We start from the raw sequence: 26,337 nt of genomic DNA, 5'->3' as shown, positions 1-26,337 counted from the left end.
TTGCATTTATTTCAGGGCGTTAAAACTTGACATCAAAGCGTACCGGGTTTGAATAGTTTAGGTATGTAGGAAGTGGTTATTACCACAATGGGTTTGTCTCGCTTGATAGAGACATTAGTATGTATGGTGTGCTACGTGATAACATGCTTATGTGATTATATAGGTATGAGATTTAATTCCTAAGATATTGATTGTGTTTACGGGTTTCTAGAAGTTCTGTTAGAAGAGCACTTGATCACTGCTGTTTCTAACCGGAACTCTGGTAACGTCGCGAGATGGTCATTATTTAGGAAGAAAATTCATATGTGTTTATGTGACTACGTGCTTACGTGGAGTGAATTACTGTTGTCTACCGCATTAGGATGCGAGTGAGTTAGCTTCGGTACATTTGTAAGTGTGCTAATCTCTTTTGTTACCTTCATTAGGATGTCAGGAAGTGGACGTGGACGTAGACGTGGTGGTGGTAGGCATGGTAGGCCTAGAAGGCATGAGGTGCCTTTACTGGATGATATTCCAGCGCAAGAGGAGGGAGTTGGTCAAGCTAATGTAGTTAAGCTGACTGGTTAACAGGCTATGAGCGCCTTAGCCCGCGAAATAGTCGGAGTGTTGCGGGAATCTATGGACATTCTCAGGGCTGAGAATCAAGTCCAGGCCCAAGCAGTTGAGGCAGGGCCATCATTCTTGAAACGAGAGTTTTTCCAGTCGAATTCGGATGAGTTTTTGGGTGATTCCAAGGAGCCACTGAAGGCGGATGCGTGACTAAAGCAGATGGTAAAGACGTTTGAGATGCTCGGCATCAAAGATGAAAGTTTAAGGGTGACCTTGGCATCCTTCCAGCTAAAGGTAGATGCAGGTCAATGGTGGAAGTATGCATGTAGGCACATTGGAGTGACTTGAGAGGCCTTTGTCAATGCTTTCCAAGACAAGTTCTTATCTCCCACTGTTAGGGAGAAGCTGAGGGACCAATTTTCTCAACTCAAGCAGTTGAGCACACCGATGGCCGAGTTTGAGGCCACATTTACTAGTTTATCGAGGTTTATATCAGAACTCGTAGTGACTGAGGAGCGTCATTGTTTAGAGTTCGAGAAGAGATTGAGGACTGGGCTCATGTTCAAAATGGTCGGGTCAATGATTAGAGAGTATGGACGCCTTGTAGATGCGGAGGCTCATCTTAAGACCATGATGCATATAGAAAAAGAGCGGATGAAGGGCTCCAAGAGGAGTTAGAATGTTTAAGAGGGCAGTAAGAGGTAGAGGAGTTCTAACCCACTGCAGTCCTAGGGAGCATAGTCGAGGTCTACTATTTTAGTGCCAAGTTCAGGTTCTGGGAAAGGTGGTCAGGGAGATTTCACTTGCTTTAAGTGTGGTCAGTTGGGCCACAAGTCTCTAGCTTTCCCGCAAAAAGTAGGAGGGCAACGGTTTGCATCATCTTTGGCTCGTTCTCAGAGCCAGAGCTAGGGAAGAGGGTAGTTGCTCACTTGTTATCAGTGTAGGCAGGCAGGGCACATGAAAAGGTTTTGCCCTCATTTGCTGGTTCGACGCAGACATAGAGCCACTAGCCTGCACAATTAGTTCAGGCCTCAAGGGCCAATCAGGGAGCCTTTTCGGCTTAGTCAGTGCATCAGACTCATGCTCCGAGAGGTAAGCAGGCAGATCAGAGGCCTTCAGGGCGTGTGTATGTTGTTACTGCGCCAGACCTAGTACCAGCGTCTTTGGTAGTAAGAGGTACCTTCTTGTTATGCAATTCTATTGTTGTTGTGTTGATTGATACAGGTGTGTCCCATTCATTTATCTTGTTTGCATTTGCATCGGCTTTGGGGTTAGAATTGGCTTGGTTAGCATCTCCTCTTAGGATTGAGTCACCTACTGGTAGTGAGATTATTTTGAAGCACAGGTGTCGAGGTTGTGATATAGAGATTACCGGTTGTCAACTTCCTTTTGCATTTGTGTTGATTGACATGTCTAGTTTTGATGTTATTTTGGGTATGGACTGGTTGTCATCATATCAGGCTGTCATAGATTGTTACCATCAAAGGGTTACTGTATGTACCTTAAGTGGTGATTGTTTTTATTTCTTGGGAGATTGGGTTGATAAAGTCTTATCATCAGTGTATGATTCTCATGGGCAGAGTGAACTTAGTTGTCTTCTTGCCAATTTCTTGGGTAATAAGTGTGATAAAGTTTGAGTCGAGTTGCTAAGGGTAGTTTGTGAATACCCGGACGTTTTTCTTGAGGATTTCACCAGTTTACCACCTCACCGTGAGATTGACTTCTCAATTGATTGAGTGAGTTGAAGATTTAACTCCAAGAACTGCTAGATAAAGTTTTTATGCGCCCTAGTATTTCGCCTTAGGGAGCACTGGCTCTTTTTGCCACAAAGAAAGATGGTGCATTGCGACTTTGTATTGATTACTAGAAGTTGAACCAGGTAACTGTTAAGAATAAATACCCAATGCCTCGTATAGACGATTTGTTTGATCAATTGAAGGGCTTTTGTTGCTTTTCTAAGATAAACCTGAGATTGGGTTATCACCAGTTAAGAGTAAGGGAGAGGATATCCAGAAGACGACATTCTGTACGTGGTATGGCCATTATGAGTTTCTAGTGATGCCCTTTGGGCTAACCAATGCACTAGTCGTGTTTATAGATTTGATAAACCAGATCTTTCATGAGTTCCTAAACCGTTTTGTGGTCGTCTTTGTTAATGCCATCTTAATTTATTCACCCTCTGAGGAGGAGCACGTGAAACACTTGCGAGTGGTGCTTGAGTTGCTTAGAGCCCACAAACTGTATGCTAAGTTTAGGAAATGTGAATTCTGGTTGAACGAGGTTAAGTTTTTAGGCCATGTGGTATCCGGGGAAGGGGTGACTGTAGATTCATTCAAGATAGAGGTAGTGCAAGATTGAGAACAACCTAAGAATGCATTTGAGATCTGTAGTTTCTTGGGGTTGGCTAGGTATTACTGGCGGTTTGTGAAAGATTTCTCTAGATTAACCTCACCATTGACTAAACTAACAAGGAAAGAAATTAAGTTCGTGTGGAGCGAGACTTGTGACAAATCTTTTCAAGAGCTTAAGGTTAGACTTACCATTGCTCTAGTATTGATTATTCCAGAGAGGGGCTTGGGCTATTCAATGTATTGTGATGCTTCACGAGAATGTTTGGGTTATGTTTTGATGCAAGAGGGGAATGTAGTAGCCTATGGCTCACGGTAGTTGAAAACACACGAGAGGAACTACCCTACTCATAACTTAGAGTTAACGACGATGATCTTTACCTTAAAAATTTGGAGGCATTATCTGTATGGTGAAAAGTTTGAAGTGTTTTTTGATCATAAAAGTCTGAAATATCTGTTTACACATAAGGACTTGAATCTAAAGCAGATGAGGTGGATGGAATTTATAGAAGATTATGATTTTGAGTTACATTATCATCCGAGGAAGGCTAATGTTATGGTTGATCCCTTGAATAAGAAATCTATTAGCAATATAGCTTATATTGCCATATGGGAATAGGAGATGTTGGGTGCTATTAGTGAGTTTGACTTGCATCTTGGCGAGTCCGTGGAGTCTGCAGCCTTGTTTTCGGTAATGGCACAACCTATACTTGTGAACCGAGTGATAGAAGCGCAGAAGAATGATCTTGAGGTAGAAATCCATCGGGAAAAGATCTCTAGTGGAAAGGTAGAAAAAGGCTTGAATGTGTATCCCGACTCAAGTGTTAGATACCGTGACTATCTTTTCGTGCCAGAGTCTTATCGAGAGGAAGTGTTATGAGAGTTTCACCATTTACACCTTGTGGTGCATCCGAGAAGCACAAAGATGTATCACGATCTTAGTCGCTAGTTTTGGTAGAAGAGAATGAAGAAGGATGTGGTCGTGTTTGTGTCGAAGTGCTTTACTTGTCAACAAGTGAATGCCAAACATCAGAGGCCAACAGGTTTGTTACAACATTTGCCTATAGCCGAGTGGAAGTGGGAGCATATCACGATAAATATTGTCATGGGCCTTCTGAGGACTCAACGGGGTAGTGATGCAATTTGGGTGGTAGTGGACCGGTTGACCAAGTCGGCGCACTTTATACCTATGTGCGTGAGTGGCTGGGTAGATTATCTTGCTGACCTTTATATTAGGGACATCGTGATGTTGCATGGGGTCCCTATTATGATTGTTTCAAATAGAGATCTGTGTTTCATGGCTTCATTGTGGCAGAGCCTATAGAGTGCCTTGGGCACGAGGTTGACTTTTAGCACTGCGTATCATTATCAAATTGACGGGCAATCCAAGTGTACTATTCAGATCCTTGAGGATATGCTTCACGGTTGCGTTCTTGACTTTAAGGGATCGTGGGAGAAACACTTACCCTTAGTGGAGTTTGCCTATAATAATAACTTCTAGTTAAGTATTGGCATGGCACTGTTTGAGGCTTTGTATGGCCGACCATGTAGATCCCTTGTGTGTTGGGCTGAGGTGGGTAATGCACTAATGTTAGGTCCAGAGTTAGTCCGGGAAATGACGGAGAAAGTCGCCCTTATCCGTAAGAGGTTGGTTATGGCCCGGAGTCGCTAGAAAAGTTAAGCTGACTGTAAGAGAAGACCTTTGTTTTTTAGGAAGGAGATCATGTCTTCTTGAAGATATCACCTAGGCAGGGTTTGATGAGATTTGGGACGAGTGAGAAGTTGTCCCCTAAATTTATTGGGCCTTTTGAGATTTTTGAGCCAATGGAGAGGTGGTTTATCGCTTGGCCTTGTCGCCACAACTTTTCGAGGTTCATGATGTGTTTCATATTTGTATGCTTCGGAAGTATGAGCTAGATCCATCGCACGTGTTGGACTGGACTGACTTAAAGGTAGATGAGGATGCCTCGTATGAGGAGAAATCAGTGAAAGTCTTGGATACTCGAGACCAAGTCTTGCGAGGCAAGACAATTCCCTTAGTTTAGGTATTGCAGCGACATCATGGGGTTGAGGAAGCAACTTGGGAAGGTGAGTTGGAAGTCTGTGAGAGGTATCCGGACCTATTTGTTAATGTTTGAGCATGTATTGAAATTTTGATATGTTAATTTATTATAAACATTGTATATGTTTTGGATATGTGAATTGTATATTCAGCATCAAGGACTTGTTTACCATATTGATAGGAATGAATGACCGGTGGATGAGTCCTGGTATTGGAATTGATTGACTATCAAAGTTGTAATTGGTTTAAACATGGTTTTATAGCTTGATTTGTAATTTCGGAGACGAAATTCCTTAAGGGAGGAGGTTATAGCGATTATAGTTTTAGACCCGACCCACGTGATATTCTGGATTCAAGGTTCTTGGTTTTATATGGTTGTTCTTGTCTTATTTCTCTTTTCCCTCTTTGAGTTTAGCTATCGGGTTGTGTTGGTTGTGTTTGGGACAGGTTGGTACATTATTTTTCAAAAATCTTGCTGGCCAGAATTTTGCTCTTACGCTCGAGCATCACTTTTTGTGCTCGAGCGGACTTCGTGAATTCTCAATACTTTTGCAGGCTTGCAAAAGTACTAGGAGAGTGTATTCTACGCTCGAGCAGTGTTTCTTACGCTTGAGCGGCCTTGCACTCGAGCGATGGTCTTCTGTTTGTAAAACTACTAAGTGTGTGTATCTTACACTCGAGTATCACTTTCTGCACTCGAGCAGTGACGCCCTTTTTCATTGTGTCTTGGCGCTCAAGCGTTACTTTTTGCGCTCGAGTGGTAATCATTTTTGTGTCTGGGTGCTTGAGTGTCACTTCTTGTGCTCGAGTGGACTGTGCATATATCAGTTTGTAAAAAAGTCATTTTACATCACTTTTTCATATTTGTCTCTCTCTAAAACACTTCAAAACCCTAAATCTAGAGCTCATCTCTCTAGAACTTGCTCTCTCTCTACAAATACACTAAGATCTACCTATTTCTCCACTCTACTTCCTTTGTTAAAAAGTTAAGGCTCACCTAGAGCTTTGTTCTCATTCGAATAGAGTTAGATTTAAGCTTTCTTGAGATTTCTTCACTCTCTCTTTGGTCTTCTAGCTTTGAAGTAGGGATTCTTTACACTCTTTTATAATTTTTAACTTAGCTATTTGTTTTTCATAAACAATCTTGTGGTTTTGGAGGATTTTGAACAAACCTAGGGTTTTTGTTTAAAATTAAAAAGATGGATTTTCAAATAATTGTATGGAAAATGGTTATGGGAGTGGAAATGAGGTTGAGTTGTGAACAAATTGTTGATTTTGACCATTGGGTTGGATTTTGGAAGAAAAGGGATTTTGATCTAAATGGCTCAATTATTTATTTTGTATAAATAAATGAAATTGATGTTAGTTATGTGAAATTGGATGGATATTGATATAGATAGTGGAGGTTGATATGTATTATCACTCACCTTGAAATTTGGAAAGTTTATCTGTATGAGAGATTTTTTTATCTATTTAGAAATATTTGTTTTGGGCTATCGGTGGAGGATAGTTATGATTGTTTTGTAGAATTTGCATAAGAATTAGGTGAATTGAAAATAATTTCTCATCTTTGTGTATTGAATATTGTTGCTCATTTAATACATTGCATATGTATATAAATTTAAGAAAAATGGGTGAATGTTGGAAAGAGGTGTGTATCACCAAATTAAGTTGGCTTGTGTGTCTAGGGTGAAAGTCTCAAAAAACGTGCATGTACATGGGTGCCGATTCCCGCGGACGAAATATCTGTAAAATGACAAAGTAGTACTTGTATAGACTACGCTTACGTAGGTGCCGTTTGACGATTTTTTGCAGACGAAATATCCCTGAAAGGTTGTACCAGTTTAAGAATTTCCCCCTTGTATCTAATGGTAAAGGATATGATTTGAGAATTTTGATATAAATTGAGCATGGCATGATTCTGAGAAAGAAACGTAAACCGTTTTGACCTAGGCATTGCATATGCATTTCACCTTTATATCTTTGTTAAGATTCATATATTGTGTTAGATTATTTCTACTGGGCTTTGGTTCATCCTATTTGGGGAAAATCATTTTCAGGTGCCGGTGATATGCCTCCACCAAGGACTTAGCTTGGGAGGACTGTGGAGCTAAAGGCTTAGTTTTGTTATTTTGTATTTAATGTTTGTACAAGCCTAGGGTTTTATTTGTATTGAGTTTGCGACTCACTTTTGATGTACCCAAGCCTTGACTTGAAAAGGTGTGAGCTATTAGAGCATAGGATTACTTGTTTAGTTTTTATTACATTATTACTATTTCGTAACACATGCTATAAATTCATAATGTACTATATATGAATGTATAACGCATGTGTCACATTTTTGTACGATCGAATCTCATGTAATAGAAGGACATTATACTCTGATTCATAATGTTATTTACTTATCGTTTTGAATAGTATATTGCATTTATTTTGAGGCGTTACATTTATTACCAATTAACCCTAAAGAAAACTAAAAAATTAGGCTAAATCAATTATTCCCAAATAAAGACTTTATGTAGAGTCTTCTACCTTACCGATCAAAACAAAAAAAAATGAAGGAAAAAAAAGTCTCTCATTTTCCTCCCATTTTTGTTTTTCTTGTTTGCCCCCTCGGCTACATTTCTCTTTAGCCATGTTTTCGTGATGTGGACCTTTTCCTAATTGAAACATTTAAGCCTTGTTTGGGATGTTGGGTATTTTAGTTGGCTATTTTATTTTTTTAGCTATTTTAGCTTGGTTAAAAAAAATTATGGTTGGAAAGTTGGTTGGTTTTTTTTTTTTTTTTTAGTTGATTTGATAGTTGTGAGAGAAAAAATGAAAAGATTATGAGTTGAATGTGACATTTTGTAATTGTTTGGGAAGTTGCAATTTTAGTAGACTATTTTAATTTTTGGCTATTTTAGTTGGCTAAATTTTTGTGTTTGGAAAGATAGTTGGATTTTTTTGTAGTTGGATGTGATGTTTGTGAGAGAAAAAGTAAAATGATTATGGATTTGATGTGACATTTTGTTTGATTGGTTATTTTAACCTATTTTGTCATTTTATGAATTTTAGCCCAAAAAGCTAAAAAAACCTTTGCCAAATACCCCATTTGTCTTATTCATCATTTTAGCATATTTTATCTTTTAGTGAGTTATTTTAACCTAATTCTCTTGCTAAACAAGGCCTGCTTGAGTAGTATTTAATTTAATAGAATAAAATAATTATTTTATCCAAATATTAATTCTTATGATTGATTAAAAACATAATAATAAATGTATTTTAAGTGGAATCGTGGTTTACAATTATAAGGGAATTATCATATCATATGAGACTAAAAAATAACCGTTCCATTTTATTCCATCTCATTCTGGTAAACAAAATAGAGCATCAACCATCCTGCTTAGATTTTTCCTTATGAGTTCTACAAAAATTGAAAAAATCACATAACTAAGGCCACATTTGAGAAAATGCTATTTCTGTTTAAAAAATAAAAATAAAATCAATCGTACACTTTTATTACAATTTCATTTTAATTCTTATACTTTTGCTTATATTTTATTTTGATCTCTTACTTTTTAAATTTCATCAATCTAAAATTAGATGAACATAAAAATAATATTACAATTTAATTTAAAATATAAAAGACTAACAGTCACAATTAAAAATGTAGAGATCTAAATGAGATTATAGTAAAAATGTAAGGGTGCTATGGTGCTGTTTGGGAAGTTAGTTTTGGATTTTTTTTTTTGTTTTTTTTCATTAAAAGACAAATTGGTTACAAAATCAAAAAAAAAAAATCCAAACAAAATATTATATAAAACTCCTTAATCATTTTACTTTTTCTCTCACAAATATCACATCCAACCACAAAAAAAACTCAAATATCTTCTCAAACATAAAAAAAATTTTCTCTAATAATATCCTACAACTAAAAAAACTCACTCTCCAAAACCCCACACAGTAAACCTAAATAAATTTGTTACGGTTCGCTTTACCATCGAGACCTGAATTCAGATCCTGGGTATGGGTCTCGGGTTCAGGGCTCCACCTAGACAGACTCTGCGATTTGCTAGCCGCGTGATCCCAGAAAAAATCATATCAAAATAGGAATTGATAAATGTTACCTGCTGGTGGACAGATAAACAGTGTACTCGCTCTATATGACAATACTATTTAGGTTTTATTTTATTTTATTTTATTTTATTTTTTACACGAAATCCCCCCACTTTCTCAGAGGTTAAAGGTAACGTCTTTGCAGAGATCACTAGGTGTTTTATTAATCGTTTCAAGCGAAGAAACTATGATCTGAAAACTTGTCCTCATCTCTCAAGATAAATTCTGCTTAAATTAGGACTCACACAGCGAAAAGTATTAAACTTACACCAAATGTTAATTAGATAATTTAAGATCTAATTTCCTAATTAATTATACTTCATCCAAGAGATTGGCTCAAAAAAAAAAATTGAACCTGTGATCTGAGAAGTTAATTCGGAGACCTTAATCACAATCCCCTGAGATTTAGGCCAAGTTTGGGAAGATTAAAAAAGTGCACTTTTTGTCTTTTTTGACTAAAAAATTGAGGTTGAAAATATGGATGTTTGGGTTAACTTTTTGACTTTTTATTGAAAAATGTGTAATAAAAAATTATAAAAATTGATTTGTAGGGAAAAATTTGAATTGGGAGTTGTGCAGCCGTAATTGTTGACTTTTGGTAAATAGTGTTAACTTTTTAACTTTTTGAGTGACTTTTTGACTTTTTGACTTTTTTTAAAGTCCCCAAACTTGGCCTTAGATAATTCAGTAAGGTCAGAAATATAATTGGATTTTTCTGTCATTTCGCTCACAAATCGAATACGTGCCTGTCTCTTCTAGCGAGTACAGAATCTTTATCTACTCCAGCGATTCCCCAGTCTAGACTGATATCATGCGCCGTGAGTGCAGTGCGCACCAACACTCATCATCCTCACTTTTACAGAGAACTCTCTCTCACTTCACCTTCAGACTGTACTTCCAGAAATTGCTGTGTCTCTGCCTCTGTCTCTGTCTGTGTCTCCCTCTCTCCACTCCTTAAATAACCCTGACTCCATCCTAGCACTTTCTCAAACCAAAAAAAATCTAGGGTTTCAATTCCACTACCTCTCTCATTCAGCTCAATTTCACAGACTTTCTTAATTATGTTTGTGTTTGTATTTTGAATGAGTTGCTGAAATGGATCCTCCGATAATCAACGAGGCTTCGTTCTCGGCAGCAAACCCTTCGTCGTACAGTTTAGCTGAGATTTGGCCGTTTCCGATCAATGGCGAGCTGAGCCGTGGAGGAGGAGGGTTAGGGTTGAGGATGTGTAACTTCGGCGCATTCGCAGAGGCCAACTCGAACCGTGACGTCTCCGTTGACGAATCGACGGTTACGGAGCAGAGCGGCGGCGGGAGGAAGCGGAGGGATGCGAATTCGGAGGAGGATGAGTCATCGAAGCTCGTGTCCACCAGTAGTGCCAAGGATTTGGTAATTCACTCTTTGTTCATTCAATTACTGCTCTTAATTTGTGGCTTTTTGTACATTCCCAATATTTGCGTATTGCTTTATTTTTGTTGTGATTTTATGGTCCCCCCCCCCCCCCTCTCCCAATCTAGCATTTATTTGTTGAATTTTATGATATTTTATTGGGCAAATTACCACCCAGTTGTATTTCTACAAAATTGTTACAAATTGATGGGAAAGTTTAAGAATTTAATTATTAATATTTATAAAATGTATCACTGATCTGTAATTATTATTTTTTTAAATATACACTGAATTAAAATTTCTCCTATTTTATTTAGCTCATGTATAACTTTCATGCCCTCCTTTGTTACTTTAAGGGGAAATTCCATGTCACTGGAATTTTCACAATTTAATTGCACATCCATGAAAAACTTATGATTTCACTTTTTATTACTTATAAAGTTTATCATAAATTTGAAAATATTTTTCTGAACTTATATTGAAATGAAATTATCCCTTAATTTTAAGGATTTTCTTGTATTGTTTCCTTGTTTTATGAGCACAATAAAATAAAATAAAATATGATTTTCTTCTTTGCTTGTCTTTCTTTTTATTGTTTTTCTTTTTCTTTTTGTTAATTCTATATTTATTGGGAGCAAATATTATTCAAGCATTTCAGCAAAATTTAACTATTATTTCTTTTATTTTTATTTTTGTTAATTTATTTAGTTCTTCCTTGGCTCATGGAAATTAAGATGTCTTGTGCAAATTTCTATTTACTAATTATTTTTTGTGCTTTTAAACCTTTGATCCAGGAATGACTTATTATGCTATTTTCCCATATTTTTTATGTCAAAAAATTGGGAATTTCTCAGTCCAACTATACTACAGTTTATCAAAATCAGGGGTGTCAACTCTGAATTGGTTTTGTTTTCTTTCTGGGCAGAAGAATTCAAATGGTAAACGAATGAAAAAATCCGGATCAAGAGATGAAAATGGTGGCTCAAAATCTGAAGTTGAAGCAAATTCTGGGCCGGAGAACAAACCTGCTGAGCAAAGCACAAAACCTTCTGAGCCTCCTAAGCAAGATTATATCCATGTCAGAGCTAGAAGGGGTCAAGCTACTGATAGCCACAGTTTAGCAGAGAGAGTAAACTATTCAAACCTCTTGTACTTGCAATTTGCTATAGCTCATTTATCCATTGAATTTTGAGATACTTTCTAAACTGAAACCTTTTTTTTGTCTTGTCAGGCTAGGAGAGAAAAGATCAGTGAGAGGATGAAGGTTCTGCAAGACTTGGTCCCGGGATGTAATAAGGTATGTGTATTTTGTTGTTAATTTTATGGTTAAATAATTGGAGAAATCTTAAAATGCTCTTGATAGAAAATAGAAAACCAGTTGTTTGAAATCCAGAAGTTTAGTTTTACCTTAGTTCCTACTTTAATTTTGTCATAGCATTGTATTCTTCCTGTGTATTTACATAATTTTTATTTGGTTAGGTTATTGGGAAAGCACTTGTCCTTGATGAGATTATAAATTACATCCAGTCACTGCAGCACCAGGTTGAGGTAACTGTATTTATCCGGACATTTTTATTGCAATTCTATGACATTACCAATGCTCCCTCTGTAGAAGCTAATTCCTTTTTTTCCCCATAACTTGGAAATTGTAGTTCTTGTCAATGAAGCTTGAGGCAGTCAATTCAAGGATGAACTTCCCTATTGAGGGATTTCCTTCTAAAGATGTAAGTCTAAATGCACTAACTAATTATACAGAGTAAAGTGAAAAAACTATTATTTATTTAAAAGTACCATCTAATTTTTTTTTATGTCTGATTGGAAATGCTTGTTTTTTAACTCTATTATTATAGAAACTGCTTTTTGTCATTGGAAAATTAGCAGAATAAGCTATCACAAAAGGTGGTGATTTGGGCTGTTATTTAGAAGGGTTCAATAAGATCAAAGGGGCAATTTTAACTGTGCTACTGCTAAACATAACTTCATTCCTTTTGATATTACATTTGAGGTCTAGATTAAAGATAGATTCTTGTATTTTCCAATAAGTCTTTTAGGAGTTGTTGCCATCAAACTGTTGGGATTTATACCACATCCCACCACGAGAACAGAAGCGCACACATCAAAGAGAAAAACAATCATATACAAACTTATCCATGGAAGACAGAGATTCCACTATATGAATAAAATAGAGAGTACATGTGAAACGGCCAAAATACTCAAAACCTACACCACTATCCGAATTCATGTTCAAAGATAGTTGAGCCCTCGCTCACCTCGGTGCCCTCACGGTATTTTTTCTCTCACCCTTTACATCTCTGTTTTTTTCCTTCTCTCAATCTCTCAGAAAAGCCTATAATCCACATGACTATTTATAAGAACCTATAAGAATTCTAATTCCATTCAATTAGGTAACCAAATCTTATACATATTGGATTTCCCAGTAGATTCCAGACTCTACTAACCTAACTCAAATACATGTTAAAATCAATCTAACAACTGTATCGAACCCACATATATCACATGGGTGGATCAATCCCAACACAAACACCTCGTATCAGAATAGCTCCCCAATAGCTACATGAAGTTCAATAACTTCATTTGGTTGCTCTTTTTTTGGCAGTTGGAAACTATGTTACATGGACTTTTCGTTTTCTGGCCAATACCAGTGTCAACACGACACAACACCGACATGGGTGCGGAATCTAGCTCGAACACGACGCTTTGAAAAAGGATACGATGGATTGAGGAAGACGAACCAATGATTGGGTAGATCGAGGAAGAAAAACACAGATCGAGGAAGATTGAGGCGCAATAGATGCCGATTCACATTGACGTTCGTCTTTTAATTACGGAATTCACGTTGACGTTCGTCTTTCAATTACCGAAGGGGAGAGAGAGAGAGAGAGAGCAAGTCAAAACCTTATCTCTTCTGTTACGTGGCAAATTGTTGCTCTTATCTTCATTTTTTTTCCCTATTGTTTTTGATTTAGTTTTTGTTTTAATCAACAACTAAAAAGAATAATCATAATGAGCCAGCCCACACTTTTGAAAGAATGATAATAGGCCTGCCCAAACTTTTATCACTGTTTGGGCCACAATACTTTATAGTCACGATATTAGTTGGACTAACTTTTCACTCTTCATATTATTAAACTTTAATCTAACTTATTTTGGCTTGTCCAAACCAAAATTCTACAAGAAAATAAAAAAATAAAAAAAAAATAAAATTCAAGATTTAGCGCCTAAAAAAATAGTATAAAAAAAGAAAAAAAACACAGTAGGATTAGACCTCTGCTAATTTTTTTAAAGGACACTCGGGCGGAAAATTCAATCTTGTATTTTTTATGCTCGAAGGTCCACACACTACTTTATTATGTCTAGAAGGACAAGCCTTTGCAAAATGATACAAATACCCATGTATATATATATACATGGTTTCCAAATCAAACCCTAGCCAAATCATTTTCGCCCTCTCTGTAGTGCTCTCTCTATCTCTCTCTCTGCCTGCCACATCCCTTCACCCTCCACCACCACCACTACCACCACCACCACCACCGCTGCCGCCGCCTTTGCCACCTCCTCACCGCACTCGACATCTTCATTAACATCTTCACAATTGTCGCCACGCAGCTTTATTGCCATTTTCCTTAATCGGTCACCGCTGTAGCTTTGTCGCACTCTCCAATCATGATTTGACACCGTCTCTCCGATGATCTCATCTCAAATACTCTCACCACCTCTCATCTCCGCTATGGTCCTTTCATTGTCACTGTTCGATTCCCAATCTTCTCTTCTCTGGCGCCGATGCCGATGCCGATGCCGATGCCGGCGCGGGCGCCGTCCGTGACTGGCACCGTCCAGAAGAGTGACGTGAAAATCACCACCACCCACTTCATCTTCTTCGATCCACGACCATGATCACTCCCCTGAAACTCCTCTTTAGATCCTGTGTTACATGGACTCGTCAGTTTATGGCAGAGTACTCGTGTCGACACGACATGACATGACACGACGTGACACGGGTGTGGGTGTGAGATCTGTGTTGGATTCGGCATGGTTTTCTCAGACACAGCTGGCATGAGAGGAGTGAAGAAGGATTATTGAGAAACTTACAAGTTAAAGTGGAGAAGGAAGCGATCGCCATCGCCATCTTTTATTCTCACTAGCGACCTCAATCTGTCTTCTTCTCTTTGTTGGTCTCTCAATCTTCTTCTCGTTGTCAATTGATTTTCTTCTCTTTGTCGATCGATCTTCTTCTTCTCTCTCTCTCTCTCTCTCTCTCTCTCTCTCACTCTCACTCTCAATCTTCCTCTTGTTTGCTCTGTCTCTCTTTCTGTGTCTATCCATCTTCTACTCTCTCTCATTCTCTCTCTTCTTCACTTTTTTTTTTTTTTGACTCTACTTATCTCATTTATAACACATACACATATATATAATATCAATTAAAAAAAAGTTTATATACATAAATTTAAAATATTTTTATTAAATATTTTATTTCTTATTTGTATGATATGTGAGACCTACAAAATATGATAATGCCTATAAAAAATAAAATATTAAGAATTTCTAGTATTACTCATATAAATAATGTATATACATTCTATTTTTTAATTTTATATTGTGATTTTTTTTTATATTTATATACAAAATAAATAAAAAAATTATTATGTTTATATAGAATTTATTTATATATGTGTCTTCTACAATAGAATTTAACGGTAATAAAGAAAAATTATTATATTTATATACAAAACTAAATAAAAAAATATTTTTTTACTTGGGGTTGATTTGGGAATGTAAAAAATTAGTAAAAAAAATCAAAAAGCTACCAATAAAGTCAAAATATTTATAAGGTTATTAACATTTCATATGCCGTGCCCCCATATTCATATATATTTTTTTGGATACTTTTTAACCGAATTCCCGTATCCTTATTTTTACGAATAGGCGAATCTGACACCTAGACACATACCTGTATCTGACACCCGCACCCGAGTCCGTGTAACGTAGTTCGGATCTCAGCTGCAGATCCACCACCTCCTCTCTCATGGACGACTCCACCTCTCGCCCCGTTGTCGTCATCGACAATGGCACTTTGTATATTACATATCCACCAACTGTTCAACAAAATTCCCTAATGAACTTCTTGCTACTGAATGGGTTGGTTGATTAGGGGTTTGTTTGTGCCATTGGTTCAAATCTTCTCAATTTTTTTTGGTTGTTAGATTATTATTATTATTATTGTTATTATTATTGTTGTTGTTGTGGTAGATTTGGATCTGTGGAGATCTCAGAGTAGATCTTTATTTTTATTTTTATTTTTTGTAGTTGTTTATTATTGTTGTTGTTGTTGTTGTTGCTGCTGTTGATGTTGATGATGATGATAATGATGATGATGATGATGAAACAAATTGCAACAGATCACAAAATTAAATTGATGATAGTCGCAAAATTAACAGATAAAAAAATATGCTTTGTAAATTTTAATAGATAGGAAAAAATTAGCAATTTCAACAGATATAATTTCAACAGATGGATAATTTTAACAGATATTTTCAACAGATAGATAATTTGGTTTGGTTTGGTTTGGCTTGGCATTTCAACAAATAAAAAAAATTAAACAGATAGATATAAATTTGAATAGAGGGAAAAAAAATTTAACAAATTGATATAAATTTGAACATATAGTCAAAAAAAATTTAAACAGATAAATATAATTTGAACAGATAGTCAACAGATAAAAAAAGGTCAATACATAAATTAAGGGGTAAAATTGGAAACAAATGTTCTCTAAAATCAACGATAAGACTTCTCACTAAATTATTTCATAAATGGAGGACATCTTAGCAACAAAAAATATTCACTAGACCTAATGCCTTACACCCTCCTTGTCTTGGACTTTTCAACAATTATCTCTTTTTTTTAATTCTTTTTGCCGTATCCACTTGCCCATATCTAATTTTCGGGTACATTCCGAGTCCCCGCATCTCTTATTTGGAGATTTGATGTGTCCAACCATTAGATACATCATAGAAAACATTCACTATGCTTGGTTATCATTTTTCAAAAACACTTTTCAGAAAATTGTACTTTCTTATTTTTCGTGTTTTTTTGTTTTTACTGATTTTTTTTAATATTTTGAGCAATTTTTTTTTAATTTTTAGACATACCTAACGTAAATATACCTAAAAAGTAAAAAAAAATTGAAAAAAATCTTTTAAAAAATCACTAAATATGAAAAATACAAAAAAATACGAGAATTCAGTACATTTTTTATATTTTTATGTATTTATTAATTTTTAAAAATATTTTTTCACAAATTTTTTACTTTTTAGATACATTTAAGTAAGGTGCATCTAAAAAATTAAAAAAAATGTTTAAAATTTTAAAAATATTCACTAAAACCAAAAAAACACAAAAACCAAAAAACTCAATTTTCAAAAAACTTAATTCAAAAAACTCAAACCAAACACACTGATTACTTTTTGATTACAAAAAACCTAAGTCCACGTAACATAGGTTGGAACATATGTTACTTTGCAGCTCATAGATAACTAAAAGGAAAAAAGTACCCTTCCTTTAGTAGAAGGATAGTTCAAGGGCGACTTTAGCTTATTATAGGTGGTGTCACTTGAACCCACTGGAAGATTGAAAAAAGGAAAAAAACTACTATATAAATTTTGGGATTTTAGGGAAATGTTAATACTATTGACACCACTCAGAAGATAGCTTCGAACCTCATTATCTAAACTCCACTACTTTGAATACATCACAGAAAACATTACTTTTTGATTATTTATTTATTTTTCCATTTTAACAAGTTTAGAAATATAGAACTAATCAAAATATCAACCACAAAGAAGAGAAAAAAATAAATATATATATATACATCAAACGTAAAAGTCACCATAAAAAGAATAATTTCACTCAAATTGTTCTATTTATATTTTTTGTGGTTGGTTATCTATATGTTAGCATACTTTTTTGTTTAAAAAATAGTAATGCATTAAATTTTCTTTGGACGGTTGTATATCACTAGAACCTTTCATAGCTGAAACTCTTCACATTCTATGTAGTTCTCACTAATTTTTAAATATGATAAGTCTTATACATATACATAATTTTTATTTTGTTATATACATAAGAAGCGAAATAAATTCGATGAGAAATAGCATTTCTCATTTTCTTTTGTTTGACTTAAGAATTTTAAATTATTTGTTGATTTATTGAAAATAAATATGATATAGGATTTATGAAAAGTTGGCTTGTTCACACTCCCGATAAACACTCTACTTTTTATTTAGTAAGAAAAATTGCAATAAAGCCAAATTTTTGTTAATTTTTTTTATTATTTCTCTTAAGCCTAAATATTTTTTTCCCCCTTCGGAGGGGCAGATTTGATATTTGTGTAAAAAGTTGCATATAAGTACAAAATATTGTGTGTGTGTGTTTGTGTGTTTTTTACTTTTTTATTATATTGAAAAAGGGGTAATAATATCACTTTTATGAAATTTAAAATTTTAATTGACACCAACAAAAAATTCTGGAGTCGACACTAGTGACTTGTGATTATTAACACTTGTTCTTTTTACAACTGTAGTTCCTTAGTGCATCTTTAGAATCCAGCAATATCATTGGGCTTTCTGCCCTCTTCTGAGCCCCCTTCTGCTAAGAGAAGAAGAAAAAGCAGCTGACGCGGGGAAAAGGACCTGTAGTGTTTGTTTCTTAGATGGGATTTTTTTTTATTTTTTTATTTGGATAAGTTGTTTCTTAGATGGCCTTGTTATAAATATAATGGAGCCAATAATGATAAATATGGGCAAAAAATTTATATGATTCTGCAATCTCTGCCTACGTCCATGGATTACTACTCTCGTCTACTATATCAAATATGTATTTACACATCCTCAACTTTCACTAAAATGATAATGGCTACGTCACATCGCGAAATATATGGGTATACAATAAATCGGACGGAGTCACAGTAATCTCATTTTCTTCTAGGAGATTTAAGCCCTTCTCGGTTGGCAAAGCTGTCACATCCGATAACCACCTGGTGCAACAAAATATCTCATATTATGACCTGTCTCCAGGATACAACTCCTCGACTGATAGTTGTGTTCACTCTGACAAACCCTACACGAGTAGGTGAGTCTAAGCGTCACCATAAGAAACAACCTTACGAGTTGTCTAATAATCTATGTATATAAACACAAAATATAGAGCAAATACACTCCACATCCATTCACTGCCACGGCATGGGACTGTTATATATATAGATCCAAATACATGAAAAGTTTAGAGATATAAAGCTACATGTTAATGCACTTAGTACATGTGAACAGTTATAAACCCTTGGTCAGCACATGATAACTCTGTAATAAATGAATGGAAGTCACCATCATAATTCATATATCTCAATGTTAATGTAGTAATCCAAACCAATAGTACGTTACGGGCATGTTTGATTGACAAGATTATAGCATGGGATTGGAATTATTAATCTGTGGGCCCGATAATCTTGTATTTGTTTTGAAATTTTGTTTCAGGATTATTAATCTAATGGATAATTAATCCAATAAATTTGTAGGATTATTAGTAATGGGGTAAGGGTGAGATTATATATCCTGAGCTGGGAAATAAAATAAAAACTCTTTTACCCTTGACTAATAATTAAAACACTTATTATTTTTTATATAATTTTATATTTTAGAAGGTTAAAAATAATTTTTAAAAATTTTAAAATGTTTTTTGATATTTATTTTATCAAATTAGTTTATATTTTTAAAAAAAAATTAAAAAAAACCAAACATGGCCTTTGTATTTTTATTTTGCTTTTATTTATTTATTTATTTATAATTTTTTTCAAAATCACGTTTATGAAGAAATTTTGATAAGGTAAAGATTGTGAAGAAACATTGATGGAGGGTAAGATTAGAAAAGAAGATAAATATAGTTGTAATCCTACATTCATATGTTTTCTTATCTAATGCAAATCAAACAATGGACATGGGGATAATTTATCCTACTAATCCAATTGGATAGTGAATACCACACTAATTTGATGGAATTATTAATACGTTCACTATTAGTCTTGTGAATCAAACATGACCTACATGTACTAACATCGTTAGTGATTATATCTCTACCAATGCAACCGATGACTCATGGAATTATCATGTAAATATAATTTAATATTAAAATTAAATGTGCATATATGCACCAACAAGCCTCTTACCCTTAATTCAGTTGGCCTGGAAGCTTCTGGAGCACACTTATTATGCATTACTATTTTTGTTTATCCTTTTTATCATTTACAATGTGGATTGATCTACTTCTGTTGTAAACTATTCAATACTTAACATCAAGTGTTTTAAAGTCCTGATTGCAATTTTGTTCATGCTAAACATTTTATCATATTTTCTATCCGCTCTAAATTAATAGTTTGCAAAAAGTCATGATAAGTACAAATGATTTAAAATGAATTATGGAAATGTAGAGTCGTCACTTGTGTTCTCTGATTTGTGAACAACAAATTTGCTTTTTCTATGCTCTTTATGCCAAGCATTATTTTGAATTTCTTAAAATGTGGTCCAAACAATTATTGATAATCAATTCTTATGTAAAACTTTTGGATTTTCGAAATGTTTACTAAAAAAACAAAAGAAAAAGAAAAATGCAATGCATAACTAGATGATCAGTTCAACCAAAATTTTCATGATAATACTGTAGCACCTCTTAGTTGGCTAATTCTGAAAGTACAGAACTTCCCAGGATTGGACATCTAAAAATTATATGGGCAAATTACCAATATGTCCTATTTTGGGGATTTATTACCCATCAAGTCATATTGATAAATTTATCAATGATAAATTTATTAGCTTTTCTTATTTTTATGAATAAATTTACAGTAATAAATTTATCAGCCAAGATCTGTAAGTAAATAAGTCTAATTAATAGGACTAATTGGTAAGTATCCCAAAATATATTGGAGTGATTGACCAAATTTTTATTACTTGTCCTTTTCTTTCTATTTAGTAGTTCAATACAAAGGGTGTGCCTTGTTTCCTTCTACCCTTCCTCTTCGCTTACACTTCCGATAATTTTATCTTCACCCTTGTTTTGGGGAAATGATGATATATGAATATTTCATTAAAAGATTATAAGAAATGCAAAATAACACTAATTCCTGAAGTTTAAAGGAAGAAAGATTAATATGTATAAATCTGCATTGTTTTCTTTTATCATTATATTTTGTAAGTTATTTTGTGCATACTTATAATGTGTTCTATATGTGTCTAAGCGATGGACGCAAGTGTCCAAAGTTTGGCTGGGTCTACAAAAAAATTTAAAATGACACATTTGGATGTGTGTCTGATACATGAGGAAGTGTCACTGTCAGTGTTGGACACGAATACGAACGTGACACAGACACATCTTTTTCGAAGTATCCGTGGTTCTTAGGTTTATGGTTATGCTTATAAATTGGTGCTGCCCTATTAGTCTTATAAATTGTCTCCTTCCTTTTCCCCAACACTCCCTCCTTTTCTTTTTCTTTTCCCTCCATCACTTTCTCCTTTTATTCCTGTTACTTACGAGTGCAATGCATTAGTTAACTTATTATCAAGCTTTTGAAAAGCGGTTGTTATGTAACACTATAAGTCACCTTTGTGACCTGTCACAACTGCAATATCAATGGGAATAAAAATCATAGTTATAATGATTGTTACGACCAAGGTTCTGAAAAGCGGTTGCGGTCGCCGTAACGGTGGCGGTGGCGCGGTTGCGGTTGCGGGGTGTAAAGGCCGTAGCATAACGGTTGTGGTAACCGGAACCGTGAATGTTTTTCTATTTCTCACACAATTTGAAAAAAACTTACAAATACACGTATTTTTTTTCCATGATCATATTTATTAGGTTTAAAATAAATATTGATCAATTTTTGTAAATTTTTAAGTATGACGCAATATATTTCATATTTTTAAACCACTATAAACTGAGTTTTTTACATTTTATTTTAATAATTAATGACTTTATATTATACAAAAAATCAATCACTAACTATTATATATAAGATAAACAATGACAAAAAGAAGAGTATAAATAAGAGCCTAAATATATATATATATATATCTATTTTAATCAAGTCAAATAGATAATGAATACACTTATTATTATCATTATTATTATTTTTAAACAATATATAGATAGACACATACAAACAAAATGGTTGAGTGATAGCAGCTGAATAGAATAACATAGGTCTTACAGTTTCAACAAATCAATAACAAGTTCTTCATCTTCCCTCTTTTCTCTCTCTATCTCTTGTTCCTCCTTCTCCCTTTATCTTCCATCTTCTCTCTATCCCTCTTCCCCCATTTTCAACTTTTTTTTTTTTGTGTGTTTTCGAAAGAAGCAGTTCAGAACCATTACATAACGGTGCGTAATAGGCCGTTACGGCACCGTTACGACCGCTACGGCCGACATACGTGTGAATCTCAATCATGCTGCAAAAGCGGCCGTCACGGGTGGCGGTAACCACCACAACCGTTACGTAACGGGTGCGGTCGCTTTTTAAAACCTTTACGACCATTATGGCTATCATAACAACACAGTTGGCTCCTCACTACATAAAAGCTCAAGTTTTTGCCTTTCAGCTTCTCGATCTCATACAAAACACACTGTTGGCCTTTGAAAAATCTAGATTTACAAGATTGGAGTCACCAATTTTCACCAATTCTCATACCTTGATCGTCAACCCAAAGTTCACAAATAAGGTTAGATCATCTTCTTTTTTTTTTTTTTGGCTTTTGTTTTTGTCCCCAATTGATTCCTTGTAGATTTGTTATTCTTAGATCTTCTATGTTGAGGTAGGATTTGTGTCACTAATATCATTGGGATGCTGCTAATGATAGCCCTAATGGCTGTCAATAAGGAACACAAAATGTCAAAATATTAATAATCCCAATACGCTTTTCAAATATCCCAAAACACTTTCATATATTTTTACAGATCTTTTACACATTTCAATACATTTTTCAACACTAACAACTTTGCATTTTCCATATCTTTTATTTCTACAAGTTTGAAACCCGACACTACAAGTCTATAAACTATTAGTAACAAAATACATACGGGAAAGGCTACCATGTGCACCCCAAAAAGGTGCATATGGTATGCATCTTATACAAAATGTATAACTTTTACCAAAAAAGTATTAACTTTTTGCTCATCACAAAAAATATCCGTTTGTTCATCACAAAAAATATTACTTTTACCACAAAAAAGCATAATGACTTTGATATTCATAACTTTAGGGTGCACAACATAAGTTCACCATTCATAACTTTCACAACAAAAATCATAACTATTGTTACGGTATGCACCTTTTTAAGGGTACACATTGTGGCATTTTCTTATACATAATAGTATAGTGGTGCATTATGAATTTATTATGACACAAAATTATTAATTGTTGAAAGAAAATATGTAAAACTTTGTTTATAGTTACTTAAAACCAGGATAAAAAAAGAGTACATTTGGACCATATTTTTAAAATCAAACAAAACCCATCAAAAACCATTTTAAACTTAAATAAATGTGATTGTTAAATAAAACATGTGTGTATCAGCAAGTAAAGTTGTATGAAGAAGAGGGTAATCATGGCTAGTTTTTTATACTGTTATGTTGTTGTCGAATGTGGTGTTGGGTGTGGTTTTATAGGGGAGTTTTTTGGGAAGGGACATGGTATTTTGTATTTGTGTGGTGTGTTTTTTTCCACAAGGTTGAACTTCTGGTGCAAAGAAAAGTCAGTCATAGAAAATGGATAAACTAAGGAATAATAAAAGTAGATTGGGAGATTAGTTGGTAGTAGCTTAATTTCATTAATTTCACAAGTGCATCAACATGGTTTTCTCCTATTATTAAGTATTAACTAATTTCCCTGTAGGTAGATGTTATTTATATGCCATATCCCATTAAGAGTTGTGATTTGCTTTTCTTATTCTCATGAACAGAATATATATTTCAGATGCTATTCTTGTTTACCCTTTTTTTTAATATTCTTCTGACTGAATAAATCTGGTGGTGTTCAGCTAGGGGCAGCAACATTTGACTCGACTGGAATGCTTTTGGGATCACAAGCAACAAGGGAATATATGCAAGGATCGCAACCTGAATGGCTTCACATGCAGGTTGGTAGTAGCTTTGACAGAGAAACATGATATGAAAACTAGGGAATCAAGCAGCATATTAGTCATCCATTTCACTCATCATCTTTAATCAAAGATGAGTTTTATTAATGGTTTCCACATCATAGTGCAGTGAGTTTTTTCTCTACCTATGACCCATTCTTAAATTTGTAATCAGAAGAAATACCATGTTTTGTGTAGAAAATTGCTGTCTTCATTCTGTATTATCTAACTTAGTAATTTACTGTAATTCATTGTATTGGTTCTGAACAGTTTGTTAGGGTGATTGTAGTACTTGAAATTTATATAATCAGAGGACTGTTTCCTAACCCCGCGGCATCATTTTAATCAGCTGATACAAAAAAATCCAATCATTTTGAACGGACTGTGGATTAAGCAAGCACCAAATCTTATAGAGAAGACTGACGAAAAAATTGTTATATACCTTGTAAAATGCTAAGAAAAATTGAGGTTACTATTATTTTTGGCCAAAAAGTGACCTTGTGATTTGCTTGATGAACTAATTTCAAATGCCCTTGTAATAATATGACCCCTTTGTAATTTATTTATTTGTTTTTAATGGTGTAGTTGACCACCTTGTAATTTTTTTTCCCAGGTAAATTACACTGTCCTTCCTCAAGATTTTGAGAAAATGCACAAAGTCTTCTAGTTTTGGTATAATTACACCAATATCTTTTTTAGTAGGTTAAAAAGACTGGAACTAATGCAGATGATTTGAAAACACAAAGATAGATAAGATAAAACATATATTTTAGTGTAAATAGATGACATCATCATTTTTTTGTCTATATGATTAACGAATTACTGATAAAAAGAAAGTTAGGTATTAGAATTGTAATATTAAAGAGCCTAAGAGCATCTTCATCAGTTCCCTTATAATAGTTTTTTGCAATTATAAGGGTTAATTCTTCAGAAATTCTTCCCCCAACAGATTTCTTATACCATCCCTTAAATTTAGGAATGTTACAATGACACTCTATTTGTAGGGAGTCACTGTAGCTTCCTTATATCTGAGAAACTCTTATTTTATTTCGCTGAAGGCGTGAAGGAGAAGTCCTCTGGATGTCCCCTCGGACATCCGCCATCCATGGATGTCCGTGAGTGAAGAAGAAAAATGCTCAAAAATATCCCAATCGGTCGACCACCAGGATGTCCGGCCGGTCAACCATCCGGACGTCAGGCCCCTGCGTTTGCTTTTGCTGCTTTCCTTTGTAATTGATTGACTCCAACTCTAGTGCTATAAAGAGCCTTCATTTTTGACTAGAATAGGGAGAGTTTGTTGGAGAAGGTAGCTGAAAAAGTAATTCTTAAAATAGGGAATAGATTTTTTTTAATAATATTTTAGGGTAAAATTTAAGTAAGCTGATAGAGATGCTCTAATATAATTATGCAAAACTTGTGAAGCATATTGTATTTTTTCAAAATTTTAAGAGAGTTTAGTGTAATTTAACCAAATAGAAATAGAAGTTGACAGAAAAGAAGAGAAACTAAATGGTAAACGAATATAAAAGGGCTAGCACAGAGACTTGAATTGAAAAAATTTCTCAACTTGAATTTTGTACCTTGTCGAGTTACTAATTGTTCTAAATCCTTCAACTGGTAAGATACGGGACTAACAATGTATATCAAATTCTTTAATTTCTCAACAGAGCAAACCTAAGATTAGACAATATTACCGTGCCTTCCTCTTTTTCCTTGAAGGTAGTTTTGTGTGCCAAAAATAGCCCTGTTTGATATCATTTCTCATTCTGGCTGTTCTTTTTCTAGAATAGTGAGACTACATATTCACAAAATTTACTTAGAATTCTACTCAGAAACAATAATGTATAATATACATGAATCTTACAATAAACCAATTGAGCTATTTTAGGAAGATGGTTATCTTTTAATTTTTAATTCATTTTGAGTCATATTATCTCACATCTTTTCTAAAAAAATTTAAAAAATAATTTTTTAATCATCTTCTCAAATTTTCTTGACCCTTTTGTTGGGTTAGAGCTTCTGTTTCTAGAACCCATTTAGCTGGATGTCATAAAAAGTCATAGCTAGTAGGGTCTAAAAAGATAGTAGGTGGGCAATCTTTTTCCGTTTTTTTTCGTTTGTTTGGTCAATCAAATTCACAAAAAATTTGGAATCGTAAGTAGACTTTGGAGAAGAATCTGACTTTGGATGTATTCTTCAATAAAAAATACGAGCACTAAAAGTAGAATTTTAATACAACAATGATTCATCCCACTAAAAATATCACCACTAATAGCACTAATGCATTAAAAAAGTAAAAAAAAAAAAAAAATACAACTCCAAGACCAAAACATCACATCATTAATGACGGGACTCACTGCCACCTAATTAGTGGGAGCACTAATTAGTGCTCCCAAGCATTTTTCATTTTAATAAGAACTCTTGAGTCTCACCCATAAGTGATTTGATATATGTGTTTTTTTTTTTTTTTTTTTTTTGGCTCCATACCACACTATTAAAGTCATTATTAGAGTTTCAAATTTAAAATTATAAATCATTGCTCTTTTTGAATATTGTGGCCTTGTTTGGGAACATGTTAATTTAGTAATTTTTTGGTTATTTGGCTAAAATATGAGTTAAAAAAAATTAGTATGTTTGGGATTATTTTTTGACTTTTTACAAAAAAATGTGCAAAAAGTAGAGAGAAAAGAGAATCTTTGAC

The 26,337-nt window shown here is 34.3% G+C and overlaps 1 protein-coding gene across 7 annotated transcripts; it reads left to right on the top strand.

The window, feature by feature from the left end:
* The first annotated feature begins 9,736 nt into the window (after positions 1-9,736).
* LOC114285454 (transcription factor bHLH79) lies at positions 9,737-23,962 on the top strand. Of its 7 annotated transcripts, none has more exons than XM_082909216.1 (7): positions 9,737-10,446; positions 11,372-11,575; positions 11,678-11,743; positions 11,926-11,994; positions 12,099-12,170; positions 22,101-22,220; positions 23,538-23,962. In XM_082909216.1, the coding sequence occupies exons 1-7, from the start codon at positions 10,153-10,155 to the stop codon at positions 23,664-23,666; spliced, it is 954 nt and encodes a 317-aa protein (XP_082765342.1). In that variant the 5' UTR covers positions 9,737-10,152; the 3' UTR covers positions 23,667-23,962. The 7 variants fall into 7 exon arrangements, with proteins under 7 accessions (XP_082765342.1, XP_082765344.1, XP_082765347.1 ...); XM_082909217.1 differs by having other exon boundaries at positions 9,749-10,446; positions 11,375-11,575; XM_082909218.1 differs by lacking the exon at positions 22,101-22,220.
* The last annotated feature ends 2,375 nt before the right edge of the window (positions 23,963-26,337 follow it).

This window comes from Camellia sinensis, chromosome 15 (assembly GCF_055761805.1).
Source record: "Camellia sinensis isolate YWXY chromosome 15, ASM5576180v1, whole genome shotgun sequence".
NCBI lineage: Eukaryota > Viridiplantae > Streptophyta > Magnoliopsida > Ericales > Theaceae > Camellia > Camellia sinensis.
This window is presented reverse-complemented; position numbering and strand designations above follow the sequence as displayed.